The sequence below is a fragment of the Tribolium castaneum genome, chromosome 8 (genome assembly GCF_031307605.1).
Source record: "Tribolium castaneum strain GA2 chromosome 8, icTriCast1.1, whole genome shotgun sequence".
In the NCBI taxonomy this organism is placed as follows: domain Eukaryota; kingdom Metazoa; phylum Arthropoda; class Insecta; order Coleoptera; family Tenebrionidae; genus Tribolium; species Tribolium castaneum.
This window is the reverse complement of record NC_087401.1, coordinates 12690618-12707152: the sequence shown is the minus strand read 5'-3', so window position 1 is coordinate 12707152 and position 16535 is coordinate 12690618. Positions and strand designations below refer to the sequence as shown.

The 16535-nt window shown below is 32.3% G+C and overlaps 2 protein-coding genes across 3 annotated transcripts; both read right to left on the bottom strand.

Moving 5' to 3' along the window:
* Positions 1 to 2606: 2606 nt before the first annotated feature.
* On the bottom strand, positions 2607 to 15410 carry yrt (yurt). 2 transcript variants are annotated; one of them, XM_008196649.3, is made up of 8 exons: positions 15101 to 15409; positions 14831 to 14978; positions 14602 to 14778; positions 7607 to 8423; positions 7313 to 7560; positions 3627 to 3733; positions 3181 to 3546; positions 2607 to 3094 (listed from the first exon to the last, which is right to left on the bottom strand). In XM_008196649.3, the coding sequence occupies exons 1-8, from the start codon at positions 15248 to 15250 to the stop codon at positions 2927 to 2929; spliced, it is 2181 nt and encodes a 726-aa protein (XP_008194871.1). In that variant the 5' UTR covers positions 15251 to 15409; the 3' UTR covers positions 2607 to 2926. The 2 variants fall into 2 exon arrangements, with proteins under 2 accessions (XP_008194871.1, XP_015836478.1); XM_015980992.2 differs by lacking the exon at positions 3181 to 3546 and having other exon boundaries at positions 15101 to 15410.
* Positions 15411 to 15686: 276 nt separating this feature from the next.
* LOC656108 (uridine diphosphate glucose pyrophosphatase NUDT14) lies at positions 15687 to 16406 on the bottom strand. The gene has a single exon (XM_015980997.2). It carries the CDS (start codon positions 16404 to 16406, stop codon positions 15774 to 15776), a length of 633 nt encoding a protein of 210 aa, XP_015836483.1. The 3' UTR covers positions 15687 to 15773.
* Between the last annotated feature and the right edge of the window lie 129 nt (positions 16407 to 16535).

Sequence of the window (16535 nt, the reverse complement as noted above, 5' to 3'; positions counted from 1 at the left end):
ACTACACAATATTCGAACTAATTTGCCAGCTTATTTTTTTTTTGATAGGAAAATGTTTCATCTGATTTAGTTATTTCTGACCTGGTTTAGTAAAATCTCAAGACGAAAACTTAAAAGATGCAAAACCAAAACGATTATTTATACAATTTAATGTTTTTTTAGCGAAATAATTGCTCCTAAAAAACTTGAAAAAATGCTCGAAGGAGGCAAGACAATGTAATTTTCTATTAATTTAGTCATTTTTGACGAGTTTTTGATAAAATAATGCGAAACAATTAAGTTTCTGAGTGAGAAACACAAAAGCACGGTCGTTTAGATATACTTTGGTAATTTTTGGTTATTCGGAAAACAACAACAAAAAAAAGGAATTTTTATACAAATAAGTAATTTTCACCTCAAAAACGCTCGAAACACCACTTAGAATTAATTAGTTCTATCAGGAAAACATATCAAACTCTCGTAAAAGAACCTTTAAGTGTCCGTTGTGGAGAGGTGTCCGCTAATGGGAGGTGGAATACATAGGTTTTGCGAAAATGTCCGTTCTGAAGAGGTGTCCGTTAAGGGAGGTTTCACTTACCATTTTTTATCTATTTAATACTTTTTCCGAGAAATAATTGCGTTTATGACTGAAAAACTTACAATAGGCCAGAAAGTAATCATTTTCTACTTGATATAGAGATTTTTTGACTACTTTACAATTGAATAAATTCGTTTCTGGCCGGAAAACATTAAGAGAAAGGAAAAAGCTAAAAAGGTGTCATGATTTTTCGCTCAGTTTTGAGAAATCCCACAAGAGAAATGCATTTCTAGTTAAAAAACCTGCTAAAATGTTGCCTCAGGTTGAAACAATTTTCGAACTAATTTTTCAACGAAATTTCGTGAGATAGATAAAAGTTTGACTGTATTTGGCTACTTTTTACACTTGTAGTTGAAAACATTGCGTTATAATTTGTTGATTTTTCGACGTTTTGTCTTGGAATCTTTGGTCAAAAAATGTAAAATAAAGGCACTGAGAAATGGTACGGGTGGTTGTATGATTGAAGGCGTCTAACATTATATAAATATTTATTTGTATCATAAAGAATCTATAATTTCATCGAAAGGACGGATCGGTTCATAAAATTGAATACAAACTTTCATAAAATAATGGCACTTTACAATTACCGTTTTAAAAATCACACAATTGGTCCTCGTGTTGTTAGTAATGGAAGTATTGATGAAATACTGAAAGGCACAGTCTAAAAAATGGAAGTGAATGATAAAAAAATTTAAACCTACAAAAATATACAAAATAAAAAACATTAAGTACTTAAAATATTGCGAGAGGAGATTTTATCACATTGTAGAGAAAACAAAGCACCAATTTGTTTATAACTGTGTTGTGATGACCGATTTTCGGATAATTGTCGTCTCAGTGGTGTTTACTTTAGACACGGGTGAAGACACGACCTCCTGGGACACAAGCCACGGTGATAATTTACTCAAAGGCGGTGTCACAGTTGTTGGTGTTTTCACATTATTATCCTCATCGACGCTCTAAAATTATTTACCCAAATAAAAATTGAGGACTTTCAGAAAAAAAAACACTGCCTTCTAGCCAAAAACATGCAAAAGCACACTGACCTTAATCGACTCATTCACTTCGGATTTTTCCTCGTCTTTATCCAATTTAACGCTTTTTAGCTGAATTTTCGAGAAATAATTGCTCCAAAAAACTTGGGAAAATGCTCATAAAAGGCAAGATATAATATAATTTTCTATTAATTTAGTCATTTTTGACGAGTTTTTCATAAAATAATGCGAAACAATTAAGTATCTGACTGAGAAACACAAAAGCACGGTCGTTTAAATATGCTTTGGTAATTTTTTGTTATTCGGAAAACAACAAAAAAAGGAATTTTTATACAAACAAGTAATTTTCACCTCAAAAACGCTCAAAGAAGTTAAACAACACCACTTAGAATTAATTAGCTCTAACAGAAAAACGTATCAAACTCTCGTAAAAGAACCTTTAAGTGTCCGTTGTGGAGAGGTGTCCGCTAATGGGAGGTGGAATATATAGGTTTTGCGAAAATGTCCGTTCTGAAGAGGTGTCCGTTAAGGGAGATTTCACTTACCATTTTTTATCTATTTAATACTTTTTCCGAGAAATAATTGCGTTTATGACTGAAAAACTTACAATAGGCCAGAAAGTAATCATTTTCTACTTGATGTAGAGGTTTTTTGACTACTTTTTGATTAAATAAATTCATTTCTGGCCGGAAAACATGCCAAGAGACACGAAAAAGCTAAAAAGGTGTCACTTAGACTTAGCTTGGTGATTTTTCGCTCAAGAAAATGCATTTCTGGTTGAAAAACCTGCTAAAATGTTGCCTCAGGTTCGGAAAATTGAAACAATTTTCGAACTAATTTTTCAACTTATTTCAACGAAATTTCGTGAGATAGATAAAAGTTTGACTGTATTTGGCTACTTTTTACACTTGTAGTTGAAAACATTGCGTTATAATTTGTTGATTTTTCGACGTTTTGTTTTGAAATCTTTGGCTAAAAAATGTAAAATAAAGGCACTGACAAATGGTACGGGTGGCTGTATGATTGAAGGCGTCTAACATTATATAAATATTTATTTGTATCATAAAGAATCTATAATTTCATCGAAAGGACGGATCGGTTCATAAAATTGAATACAAACTTTCATAAAATAATGGCACTTTACAATTACCGTTTTAAAAATCACACAATTGGTCCTCGTGTTGTTAGTAATGGAAGTATTGATGAAATACTGAAAGGCACAGTCTAAGAAATGGAAGTGAATGATAAAAAAATTTAAACCTACAAAAATATACAAAATAAAAAACATTAAGTACTTAAAATATTGCGAGAGGAGATTTTATCACATTGTAGAGAAAACAAAGCACCAATTTGTTTATAACTGTGTTGTGATGACCGATTTTCGGATAATTGTCGTCTCAGTGGTGTTTACTTTAGAAACGGGTGAAGACACGACCTCCTGGGACACAAGCCACGGTGATAATTTACTCAAAGGCGGTGTCACAGTTGTTGGTGTTTTCACATTATTATCCTCATCGACGCTCTAAAATTATTTACCCAAATAAAAATTGAGGACTTTCAGAAAAAAAACACTGCCTTCTAGCCAAAAACATGCAAAAGCACACTGACCTTAATCGACTCATCCACTTCGGATTTTTCCTCGTCTTTCTCGTCCTCGTTCCTGAAGGGATTGTTAGTAAGGAAAGGATTAAGACCTTGGAAAGGATTGGTGCTGTTGTCGGTCAAGTAAGTCGCGAAAGGATTGGAATTGTTTGTGGAAGCGGTCGATTCGCTATCACTAACTTGCGAATCGGTGCTTAATAGACTCAATGGCTGTTTTTCGTGATTGTTTAACATGACTTTTTCTAATTTACCGCTGTCGTTATGGCCGAAAAATGTTACAGTTACAGGGGTTGCGCATCGTTTTTTGTCGTCGTTGTTTAGGATAGGGTTACTGGCGGGACCTGTTACCGATAATGTTAATTTATCGCCTCCCTGTTTTACGAATAAAATCGGCATTAGAAGCGGACGACACATCAAGCAATAATAAGTAAATTAATCAGAATTTAGCTCACCACCGATACGAAGGTTGCGGCGTTCAAGGAATTTAAATTCGCCTCGTCGTTGTTCACAGCTGCCACAAACATTTGATTTGTCAGTTTCGTTCCTTCTTCCAGTTTTGCTGAAAAGAAATATTACTGAAAATTTTCTATTTTTCTACTTATTGCGACTGTCTGTTGTATTTTCTTTAATTAGATAATTTTTTTGCATTATTTCTAATTTAAAAATTCCTTACTTTTTACAAGGTTAGAGAAACTTGAATCTTTTATTTCCGACTATGTTCTTGATTTCTGTCTTGAACAGCACTGGTAAAATTTTAGGCTGTTTTCAATTTTTTATTCTTCTATTATTTTTTATTATTTTGTTGCAAGGTTGGTGTCGTTTCAAACCTGTATTTTTTTTAAATATTATTTAATGTCTCGCCTACTGGTTTTCTTTCCCAGCGTGATATTTAGAGAAAAAAAGAAAACTAAAGACAAAAATTGTAGTGAATGATCAAAAACTTTGCACAACACAATAAGAACAACAGAAAAGTATCAATATTTCAAAAAATTTTGCGCTTTTAGATTAAAAACGTGCTTAAAGACTAGAACATTGCAAATATTAAATTAACTGAAAGTGAAACTAAAATTATTATAAAAATAAACAAATAATTTTCAATCAGGTTGGTGTTTTTTTTTCGATCAAATTTATAGGTTTGATAACTTGGTCTTAAATACATTCGTCGAGGAAATTGTGTTTCTGTTTGAAAAACGTGTTAAAAAGTTCAAAAAAGCAAAAATTAATTTATTTTTAACATTTAGTAATATTTTGTGATGGTTTCAGTGAATTCTACAAAAAAAAACTGCAAAAACCACCGAAACAATAACACCATTTCGCTTATTTTGAAGGAAATTTACACAAATAATTGAGTTTTGTCTGAAAAACGAATAAAATTATGCAAAAAAAAACAGAAAAAATGCAAAAATAAGACGATCTTCTAACAAAAAACAGCAAATAATTGTGTTTATGGCTCAACTACATGCTAAAACTCGCTCGGAAGAAAGGAAAAACAGCGTCAATCTTGCAAAAAATTGTTACTCTAAGCTCAAATATTTGCTTAAAATTGGAAAAATTAAGTCATATTAAAGTTAACCTGATCATGTTTCGACTAGATTAGTATTAATCATCTCAAAATGATGTAAAAAAAGACAAAAATAATGGCATTTCTGGTCCAGTTGTTTGTTTCGGTTAAACGAATTCGCACGAACAAATTAATTTAGTAATGTTTTGGTCAGGTTTAGCGAAATTTTGTGAAAAAAACTGGGTCTTCAAATAAAGAATGCTCGAAAAAAGTAAATTTTGGAAAAATTAGACTGTCTGAAAAATGTGCAAAAATATAGGTAAGATAAAAGGAAAAAATAACGTCACTTTTAATATGTTGTTGACCAAATTTCGTCATTTACTTTAATGAAATTTTGAAAGTCACTTACGTTTTTGTCTGAAAGATGTCTTAGAAAGTTTGAAAAATACAAAAAAATAAACTCATTTTACGCTAAAACAAATGGAAAAGGGAATAGTCTGGTGATTTTTTCACTAGTTATTCAAAATTTTGCAACAAAACTTGAGTTTTTAATTCCAGATAATAAAAAAAATTAAATAATGGCATTTCTGGTCCAGTTGTTTGTTTCGGTTAAACGCATTCTCAAGAACAAATTAATTCAGTAATGATTGGACAGATTTAGCGAAATTCTGTGAAACAAACTCGGTCTTTAACTCAAAAATGCCCGAAAAAGTAAACATTTAACACTATTTGCGAACATACATTTCGGTTATTTTCAACGGAATTTTGCAAAAATTGGACTCTGTCTGAAAAACGTGCAAAAATATAAATAAAAGAGAAAAATAACCCCCTTTTAATATGTTGTTTTGAAAATCATTTGCGTTCTTGGCTGAAAGATGTGTTAAAATGTTTGAAAAATACAAAAAAAATAAACTCATTTTACGCTAAAACAAATGGAAAAAGGAAAAGTCTGATGGTTTTTCCACTAGTTATTCAAAATTTTGCAGAAAGCAAAATATTAAAAAGAGAACGTCTTGGAAAATTTATAAACTATCCAACTATTAGTAAATTAGCCAAGATTCTTGGTTAGTTCGTAAACTAGCCAAGATTCTTAGTTAGTTTTCTATTAAAATAGCCAATGCATTGGCTAGTTTAGTTTACAAACTAACCAGCCAGTTTACAAACTAGCCAAATTTACACATTAGCCGAAACATATACAATTCAGAAAAGTTTGGTTCGATTTAGTGATCTTTTACAAAAAAAATTTTAACACAAAAATGCATCAAAACACCATTTTCGAACATTTTGGTTTTACTTTTCACGACATTTTGCAAAGAAAAACGATTTCTCGTCTGGTTATTCAAAATTTTGCAAAAACTTTTTACTTTAAAATAATAAGCAAAAAAAATACAAAAAGAAAGGCATTTCTAGTCCAGTTTAACACATTCTCGCAAAAAATGTGAGTTTGGCTTACGTAGTTAAATTTTAGAAAAGGCAAAGACCACACTATTTTTGACCAAATTTGTGGATTTTTCCGTCTAATTTCAAAGAAATTTTGGGGAAATTCTGTAAAATTTTTTTTCGAAATTACATTTCGGTCTTATTTTTGACGAAATTTTGCAAAGAATTGAAAAACGTACAAAAACAAAGATAAAAGGCAAATATAACGTCACTTTTGATAAGTTTTTTTTGAAATATTGAAAATCCCTTGCATTTCCGGCTGAAAGGTGTATTATAATGCACGAAAATAGAAAAATTAATATCACTTTCTACGTTATGAAAGAATCTGGTGATTTTTTAGCTGGTTATTCAAAATTTTACAAAAATTTGAGTTTTCACTTTAAAATAACCAAAACACTACAACGTAGTTAAATTTTAGAAAAGGTAAAGACTACACTATTTTTGACCAAATTTGTGGATTTTTCCGTCTAATTTTAAAGAAATTTTAGGGAAATTCTGCAAAAATTTTTTTTCGAACTTACATTTCGGTCTTATTTTTGACGAAATTTTGCAAAGAATTGAAAAACGTACAAAAACAAAGATAAAAGGCAAATATAATGTCACTTTTGATAAGTTTTTTTTGAAATATTGAAAATCCCTTGCATTTCCGGCTGAAAGGTGTATTATAATGCACGAAAATAGAAAAATTAATGTCACTTTCTACGTTATGAAAGAATCTGGTGATTTTTTAGCTGGTTATTCAAAATTTCTTTTACTTTAAAATAACCAAAACACTACAACGTAGTTAAATGTTGGAAAAGGCAAAGACCACACTGTTTTTGACTAAATTTGTAGATTTTTCAGCTTCATTTTGACGAAATTCTTCGACAGAATAGCATTCCTAGCTGAAAAATGTATCAAAATTTTAACGTAATTTAGTAAAAACGATTGGAAAAAATAAAACCTAACACTACTAATATTTCGGTTTATTTCCACCGAAATTAGAAAAGTTGTTTAAACTTTTGTTTCTCGATTTTATAAGTAGTCACTCCATAAATATTTTTTAGACAAAAGAATTCCTCCTCAGAACGTTTTTTTGTTGCAAGTCTTGAACATTTAACTTTCCTTTTTTTAATAGTTTTATAAATGTCTCCTAATGTATTATTTTGTATTTCTATGTTATTTAGGACATTGTTAAGAAAAAAGCCATATAATTACCTTTGAGCACGTTACACTTGAGTTGTCCTGGAGGCAAAGGCTTCGCCACATTCTTCGGTTCGTCATCCTTCACATCTTTATTATTAATTTCATTCCTCGCCTCATCTCGTTGCATTCCACTGAACGTTTCTTTCGCCAAACTTTTCAGCAGAAAATCAAGCTGAATGTCGTTACTTGGAGTCGTTGGACTTGTCGGTGTCGAATTTCTCTTCAAGGTCCCATTTTTACTACCAGTAGACAAAACAGGACTGAAATTTTTCCTTGAATTTCTATTACAAAAATTACCAAACCCACCTGTAGGAATTGCACCCTATGGACCCCTTCCCGAAGGAATTTTGCCCCACTGACTCCTTCCCAAAGGACTCTGGCCCATTGGACCTCACACTGCACCTACTCGAACTCGGTTCGTTATTTTCGGCGGTTTTTTCCGTCGTCTCATTGGCCTGTTCCTGCTTCTGTTTCTCTCTCAACACATGGCTCTGTCTCCGTCCGTACCTCTGACTCGGTCTTCGCTCCAATTGGACGCTTCGTCTCGGCTTGTTATGATGTGTGCTCTGGTATTCGGTTCGTCCCGAATACCGAAACCTCGACCCCATTCTGAAGAAATTCTGTCGAGCTGAAGGTCCCTTAACCGGTGCTCGTAACCGGAAAAATGCGTGGTGTTCAACAGCACACTTCCATAGGTGTTTACACGCCTTTTCGTTGTGCAAACGAAAAACGAAAGTGTGTTCTTGTTCCCGACCTTGGTCGTCGTCTTCGACGACCACGAGAGTTAGTTTCTTTTTCTTGAAGTTGAGTTTTCCGATTTTGGGCCAGAAGAAGAGACCGATTTTTTGGCTGCCTTCGAATACTAAAATACCGGTTGGTGTTAAACCAAGGCGGTATTCCATTCCGTCTTTTCCTAAAACGGTGTGCATGTCGACACCGTACATTTCGAGCCATTTGGCTTTGTTTAAGTAGCTCAGTTCGGCTTGAGCTGGAGTTAAACCGCGAAGTTTTTTGAATTCTTCCAAAATTTCTATTTCCATTTCTTCCGTTTGGTTCGGAACGAAACGGAATTCCGAAACGGTTGCTGCAGAGTGTTGGGATTCATCGTAGTCGCCCAACTCCGCTACAAAATCAAGGAAAATTCGGAAATAAAATTAACTAGACGCCCTCTGGTGATGACTTTTGAACTATGTCGAAAACAGTAAAGAAATTTTCGTAATTCCACATTTAACTGACATTTAATGAATTGTTCAACAATTTTGCGTGTATAGTGTTAATTACTTACAATAGAAAGAATCACTTTAAAAGTACGTGGTGGTAAATACTAGCGTTGACTTTGGTTCTGTAGTATAAAGTGTTTATTGTTGGAACTTGAAAGTGGATAAAAAGTGAAAAATATTTAAATTTTGATTACAAAGTGATATCAAGCAGTTGTCTAATTAAAGATTATAAGTAATGGATCACAGTGAACACATAGTTTGGCTCAAGAAACCAATAAATTAGTGAAGTGTGTGTATTTTAGGTTAGAATTTTCCACTGAAAAAATCATGAAATGCTGCGGTAAATCTACAAAACTACAATAAAGATTAACAACTGCTGCTACATTTAAACGTAAATTATGCCAAAAGGTAGGCTTTTCAATGTCTTTGTAATAATTTTCCAATAAAGAAAGTGATCCAAACAGTCATTCGTTATTCGTGTTTTCCTCGTCATCTCTCATTTGTCAACATAAGTTTCTTGCATCAAAGATGCAATAATCATTCCGCATAGGCAATGTAATAATTGTGAAGCCCCAAAATTCGTACAACGCTCAAAATATCCGAATAAACATTTTCCCGCCATTTATGGTTACTGTTTTCGACCTAGCTCAGTGGCGCCCCCAACGGTAATTTTACTTCCGAATAACAAATAAATACCATGCAAGGATAATGCAACCCGTCAGCGAAATTTCAAATAATTTTAGTGTGAAAGGTATTTTGCAAAAAAAAAATTTTGTTGTTGTGGATTTAAATTGAAGTAATTCATTGGATTCGAAAATGGGTAAATAAATTGATCAGTAATATTACTTTTTTTCCGGACTTACATTCCAGTTTTATTTTCGACGAATTTTGCAAAGAATTAAAAAACGTACAAAAACATAGATTAGATAAAAGGCAAAAATAACGCCACTTTTGATAAGTTTTTAGGAATTTTGAAAATCTATTGCGTTTCTGGCTGAAAGCATTATAATGCTCGAAAATAGAAAAGTTAATGTCACTTTCTACGTTATGAAAGAATTTGTAGATTTTTCAGTGTCATTTTAACAAAATTCTTCGCCAGAATAGCATTTCTAGCTGAACATATTTTGAGCGATAATTTCTTTATAAAGACTGTAAAACGTATCACAACATTCGGAGAAGAAGAAATAATATTTTATTCGTCTAAATTTAACGATTTTTCAGTCGGTTTCTCATAAGAAAGGTATAACTTCAAACGCCTGTTTATTTTCTTGAAAAGTATTAAAGTCAACATTTTTCGACCAAACTTAATACTTTTTCTGCTTATTTTTGAAGAAATTTCGCTTAAAAACGACCTAAATCGAGTGAAACAAATCAAACAAAGCTTTTACATGATCTTGCAAAATAATAAAATAATAAATACTCAAAATAACAGCAAGTTATTACGATCAAATTTCGTGACTTTCCAACCAGTGCTTGCAAAATTAATAAAAAAAATCATTGACCTCAAAAAGAAAAAAATAATACCAATTTCGCCTATTTTGGTAATTTTAAAGCTTGCTATTAAGCAAATTTTGCGAAATAATAAAGTTTCTGGCTGGAAATAGTTTTATTTGCAAAGTCAATTTTCTGTTATTCTACTAATGAAGCATTAAAGTCTTACTTTTATAATGTTATAATAATTATGAGTGTGATTAATATTATAAATTGTTTACTAGGTGGCAAAACATAAAAATATTATTTGATTACTTAAAATGAAATACATATTTATTTTTTAAGAAATTGTGAAATATTAAACACGTTAATGAAATCAGTTATTATCCTTTAAAGAAAGACGACCCAAAATCCCAAAAATACCATGCAAGGATAATGCAACCCGTCAGCGAAATTTCAAATAATTTTAGTGTGAAAGGTATTTTGCAAAAAAAAAATTTTTTTTGTTGTGGATTTAAATTGAAGTAATTCATTGGACTCGAAAATCGGTAAATAAATTGATCAGTAATATTACTTTTTTTCCGGACTTACATTCCAGTTTTATTTTCGACGAATTTTGCAAAGAATTAAAAAACGTACAAAAACATAGATAAAAGGCAAAAATAACGCCACTTTTGATAAGTTTTTTGGAATTTTGAAAATCTTTTGCGTTTCTGGCTGAAAGCATTATAATGCTCGAAAATAGAAAAGTTAATGTCACTTTCTACGTTATGAAAGAATTTGTAGATTTTTCAGTGTCATTTTAACAAAATTCTTCGCCAGAATAGCATTTCTAGCTGAAAAATGTATTAAAACCCAAAAAGTAACAAACATTATGTAATTTTTAACATAATTTAGTTATGTTTTCGACCATCGGTCTGGTCGATTTAACTACAATCTGCAAAAAAACAGTCAAAAACCACTTTCAAACTAACATTTCGATTTATTTTCACCGAAATTAGTAAAGTTGTTTAAACTTTTGTTTCTCGATTTTATAAGTAGTCACTCCATAAATATTTTTTTAAGCAAAAGAATTCCTCCTCAGAACATTTTTTTGTTACAAGTCTTGAACATTAAACTTTGCTTTTTTTAATAGTTTTGTAAATGTCTCCTAATTTTAGTATGTATGTGAAAGGAATTTTGCAAAAAAGAGTTTTTTGTTGTGGATTTAAATTGAAGTAATTCATTGGATTCGAAAATTTAGATTATACTGCCTTGCCGGCGATAACAGCTGACGTACTACAAGTGTTGAATAATTTTTGAGGAGTGTTTTTTAATTTCTGGTTGTTTAGAAAATAAAAATCGGTAAATAAATTGATCAGTAGTATTACTTTTTTGTTCGTAAATTTTGTTGTCCCGTCCGTTATTGCAAACATATAAACGTTGCTCTTATTTTTACGTCATTAAACAAGTCCAATTTTGATACTGTTAAAGTATTTAATATTTTAAACCTGTCTGAATACATTTTTTAGAGTTATTTTCACAAACAAGATTTTTTTGTCCCATCCGTCATGTGTTCAACGATAAAAATGTCAGGTCTTTTTTTGTGTCCCGTTTGTAATCATGATTTCAAATTTTACAAATGTGGCTCCAATTGTAGGTTGAAAACAGCTTGAGTGTTCATAAAATAAAATAGAAATAAGATCTAAAAATGTGTGCAGTGTCCCGTCCGTTAAAAAAATAACAAATTTATTAACTGCAAGCTTGCAACATAGGTTTTTACTTCTTAATTTTGACTAACGTTGTACTTTAGACCAAAGGATTTCAAAACAGCTGCTTCAATAGTGTAGTAATCTTAAATACATAATTTGTGATATATTTACACATAAACGCAGAAGTGAAAATAGTTTTCTCAATAAACCATTGTATGTATTAAGAAATTGTACAATAACGTGTGTTTCAATTCAGATTTCATTTTTACAACTCCTAAGAATTTTATTTCTATTCTGAAGCGGATTTAGGGAAATAGAAAATACGGTATTTTTAGTTTTGAACTAGATGAAAATTATAGAATAAATAATTATTACAATTTACGACGTATAATTTCTACTTTTCACAAATATTACAACGTTGAAATTATATTTCTAAAATTAGAATTAATTTCGAATCTTGTTGCTTGTTTCAAATTTATTTTAATCAAAATTATTTCATTTTCTTTGTAGAGGAAATAAAATCAAATGTTAGTGTGTAATTTTGTGGGTCGAGTAATTTTAACATTTTTTGTTAAATTAGCATAATTACTTTGGCGAATATTATTGTAATAAATTCTTTGTTAATTCATTCATTTTCTTTATTTTATGTTAAGTACATGAGTTTTTTTACGAGAATCAGACCTCTTTGTTCGCAACAGATTATATTTTTTTTTGTTAATGATAAATTATCCTTACATAATTATTGATGTGTCGTTTAATTTTATTCAGTTCGTCACTTGTTACTTTAGCGAAAACACCGTACACATTTATCCAATAAAATAAAAATCAGCATTTTGCTAATTTAAATTGTCAAAACAGTGTTGTAAATTTTCCGGTGCCTAATTAAACATTTACTATTGAGTGTTTTTTTAAATTTTGAGTGATTATTGTGTGCCAAATGTGGGAAGAAATGGAGGAAATCACTTCTACAAAGATACGGATTAAACGGTTAGTACACTTTTTTTTTAAACCAGATTATAAATTTTAATTCAGAAACAGAACATAATTTTCGACCAAACGTTAAGATTTTTCTGATTATTTTGATAAAATTTCGCTTAAAAACGAGCTAAATCGAGGAAATCTAACATCAATTTCCATTTATTTTGTATTTTTAGGAGTGTTGTGACAAGTTTTAGTTAAATTTTCGAAAATAACTCAGTAATAACCACAACAGGACTAAAATAACACCCATTTTAGTATAAAAACGGCTTTTCGGGTCTATTTTTAACAAGATTTTGTGAAATAATTGCGTTTCTGGCTCAAAACGCCAAAAGTAAGATAATTTTGATTTTAAATTAGTAATTTTCTGGTCTCTTCTAGCAAAATTAGGACCCAACAAAAAATAATTTAAGATCCATTTTGGAATAATTGGATGAATTTTCTGTCTGTTTTTAACGAAATAATTGCGTCTCTGGTGGAAAAACGTGTTCAAAAAGCAAAAATTAGATAATTTTGGATTTAAATTCGTGATTTTTCGGTTTTTTTCTGCAAAATCTCAGAAAAAAAAACTGAGATCTTAGCTCTAAAACGTGCTTAAATGCGCAAGAAAGGCAGGAAAAACAATACTTTTGAGCAAAATTGGTTATTGTTCATATTTCTTTAAAAAAAATGAATCTCTGGTTGAAATCATATAATTTTCACCAACTTTTAAAGTTTTTCTAATTAAAAAAAATTGTTTTTACTAAAAAAAAGGTTTAAGAAACGTAGGATTCACACAATTTTATGCTTAACTAGGTAAAATTTCGGTTTGATTTTTACATATTTAGAGCGATAATTTCTTTATAAAGACTGTAAAACGTATCACAACATTCGGAGAAGAAGAAATAATATTTTATTCGTCTAAATTTAACGATTTTTCAGTCGGTTTCTCATAAGAAACGTATAACTTCAAACGCCTGTTTACTTTCTTGAAAAGTATTAAAGTCAACATTTTTCGACCAAACTTAATACTTTTTCTGCTTATTTTTGAAGAAATTTCGCTTAAAAACGACCTAAATCGAGTGAAACAAATCAAACAAAGCTTTTACATGATCTTGCAAAATAATAAAATAATAAATACTCAAAATAACAGCAAGTTATTACGATCAAATTTCGTGACTTTCCAACCAGTGCTTGCAAAATTAATAAAAAAATCATTGACCTCAAAAAGAAAAAAATAATACCAATTTCGCCTATTTTGGTAATTTTAAAGCTTGCTATTAAGCAAATTTTGCGAAATAATAAAGTTTCTGGCTGGAAATAGTTTTATTTGCAAAGTCAATTTTCTGTTATTCTACTAATGAAGCATTAAAGTCTTACTTTTATAATGTTATAATAATTATGAGTGTGATTAATATTATAAATTGCTTACTAGGTGGCAAAACATAAAAATATTATTTGATTACTTAAAATGAAATACATATTTATTTTTTAAAAAATTGTGAAATATTAAACACGTTAATGAAATCAGTTATTATCCTTTAAAGAAAGACGACCCAAAATCCCAAAATTGATTTATAAAACACAAAAGAACTCAAAATTCTCAAATTATTCAGTAACTCCAATAAAAAATCCAAATAAATCTGTACATAAAAGTAAAACACCTTCAGCTGTTCCCATTAATAAACTGACATGAAATATTAGTATTGGAATATTTTAAAATATTTATAACCTTACTCAACTTACACTACTTTCCATATTTATAAAATAAATAAGGACAAAAACCTTTAACATTACTCTCCTAACGTAATTTACATTTCAAAGAATAGATTTTATGACCTCGATCGTTTTAATAACCCTTGAACTTTAGCTCCAAACCTTCAATCGCGCGTAAGAAAAAATAAGAGCAATTTAATTTTCCTTCCATTTTTCAAAAAATTGAATTCAGGTCATTCACCGGTAAACGGAAGTACAGGTGATAACAAAAATCGATTTTACTTACACTGTAGCGCTAAGGCCGCCAGTTCAACATCAGTCTGATGGGGGCACTCCAACTTCCCCTCTAAAATATCCTGCTTAAGCTGCAGGAAGAACTGGTACCGCGTCAACTCCTCCCTTAAATTGTTCGGCTCAGAGGAGTAAAACTTGACTTTCAATCTCAAAGTATAAGGGGGCCCAACTACAAGTAAAATTGTAGCTTCAACATGAATAAAACCTTCGAACATTACTACTTTTGATTTGTTTTTTGATGGACTTGGTGGGGTCCAGCCAATGCTTAACATGGTTCACGTCCGTGTACTGCAGCCCGAAGTAGTCCTTCTCGATCAGGTCCAGGGAGTAGAAGACCTGCTCGTAGAGATCCCTGGCTTCGGCCTTTTTCTGCAACAAGCGATTAATCGCCACTTGCTCACACGGGAAATTGGAAAGTCGAGATCTAATCAACACTTCCCAGCATTGTCTCAATTTAGGGCACCAGTGTGCCCACGCCCACGCAAACTTACCGATAACTCCACCGACAGGTCGGTGCCATCCAGGAGGATAACACGGCACAAAATCAAATTCTTGCTTATTAGTTTCGTCGGTTTTATTTCGGAGGCTCCGTTTGTGCGGGTGTTTGTCCGATTTTTTCGGCCGCTGAGGAAGCGGAACATTTCTCACTGGATTTTTGTACTTGGAACGACCAAACTCAACTTTTAAGCAACATTTGCTCAAACTAATGGCTATTTAATAAATAATTACGGGTTTTAACTCCAACACACACACACCAAACAGCCGCCATGCTACCACCAACTTGACGAAATGACACACAACAAGTGGAGAGAGAGAGGCAATGCGCCACGACGTGGGTCAGACAAGGACGACAAATGCCCCAAAGGAAACAAAAATAGATAGTCTGTGTTTATTTCTTTTTAATTAATTTATTAATATTAGCGTTGTTTAAACAACAGTGGCTCAATCAACTCAATTATAGCAAACTATTTTGTGATTTTGCCCCCAAGAAAGTACCACACGTACGAGAGAGGGTGGCAATAACAACGCCACGTGTACGACAAAGATAGCAATCGTCCACCAAGTAACAAAAATAGATAGATGACTCATGTTTATTTTGATTATTTTTTACTGTATTTATCAATAAATAAACCACTTTCTTGTATCAAGATCTGTGTCAAGAGTTTAAACTGGGCCTAGCCTTTTGTATTTGTGGTACAGGAACCACTGTAGCCCGAACATGAAGTTCATGGGGCTGTTGACATAACCTTGCTGGGCATACTCCAGGACCTCCTCCACGGGCATTTCAACCACGTCGATAATCTCGTCATCGACGCCGCCCCCTTGGGCCACCCTCATGTCGTCCGTGACCTCGCAGTAGTACATGGTGCTGCGGGCCCCCGTGGTCTCGGTCAGGTTTTTGAAAGTCGCGATTTTTTCCAGTTTTTCGAGCGGGACGTCGTACCCGCACTCCTCTAGGATCTCCTCGCGGGCGATTTGCTCCGTTGGGGCGGTTTTGTCCTCCAAACCGGCGCAAAACTCCAAAGTTATGCCCAGACTGGCCGGGTACTTCCCCGTGTCGATCGTGCCGACGCGGTCCCCCTGCGGAATGCGGCTCAGGTAGACCGAGGGCCTGAACTGGCGCACGAGAGTGAGCGCGTTTTGCGTTTTGTTGTAAACTATGATTAGGACCCCGTTGCGCTCCGCGAAAATGCCACGTTCGAGGGGTTTGCCGTTTTGGGTGTAGCGCAGGGTGCAGGGGGTGGTGTAGATTGAGGGGATGAAGTCTGTGAGGTGGACGTCGGAGAGGTTTTCCATTTTTGGGGCGCAATGCACTGGTTATAAATTGAGGTTATGTCACACTTTTTGGGACTGTATTTATCAATAATTATCTAATTTATTTTATTGTCCCGTAGAACAGGTTTTGAATGAGAGATTGGTGGGCAA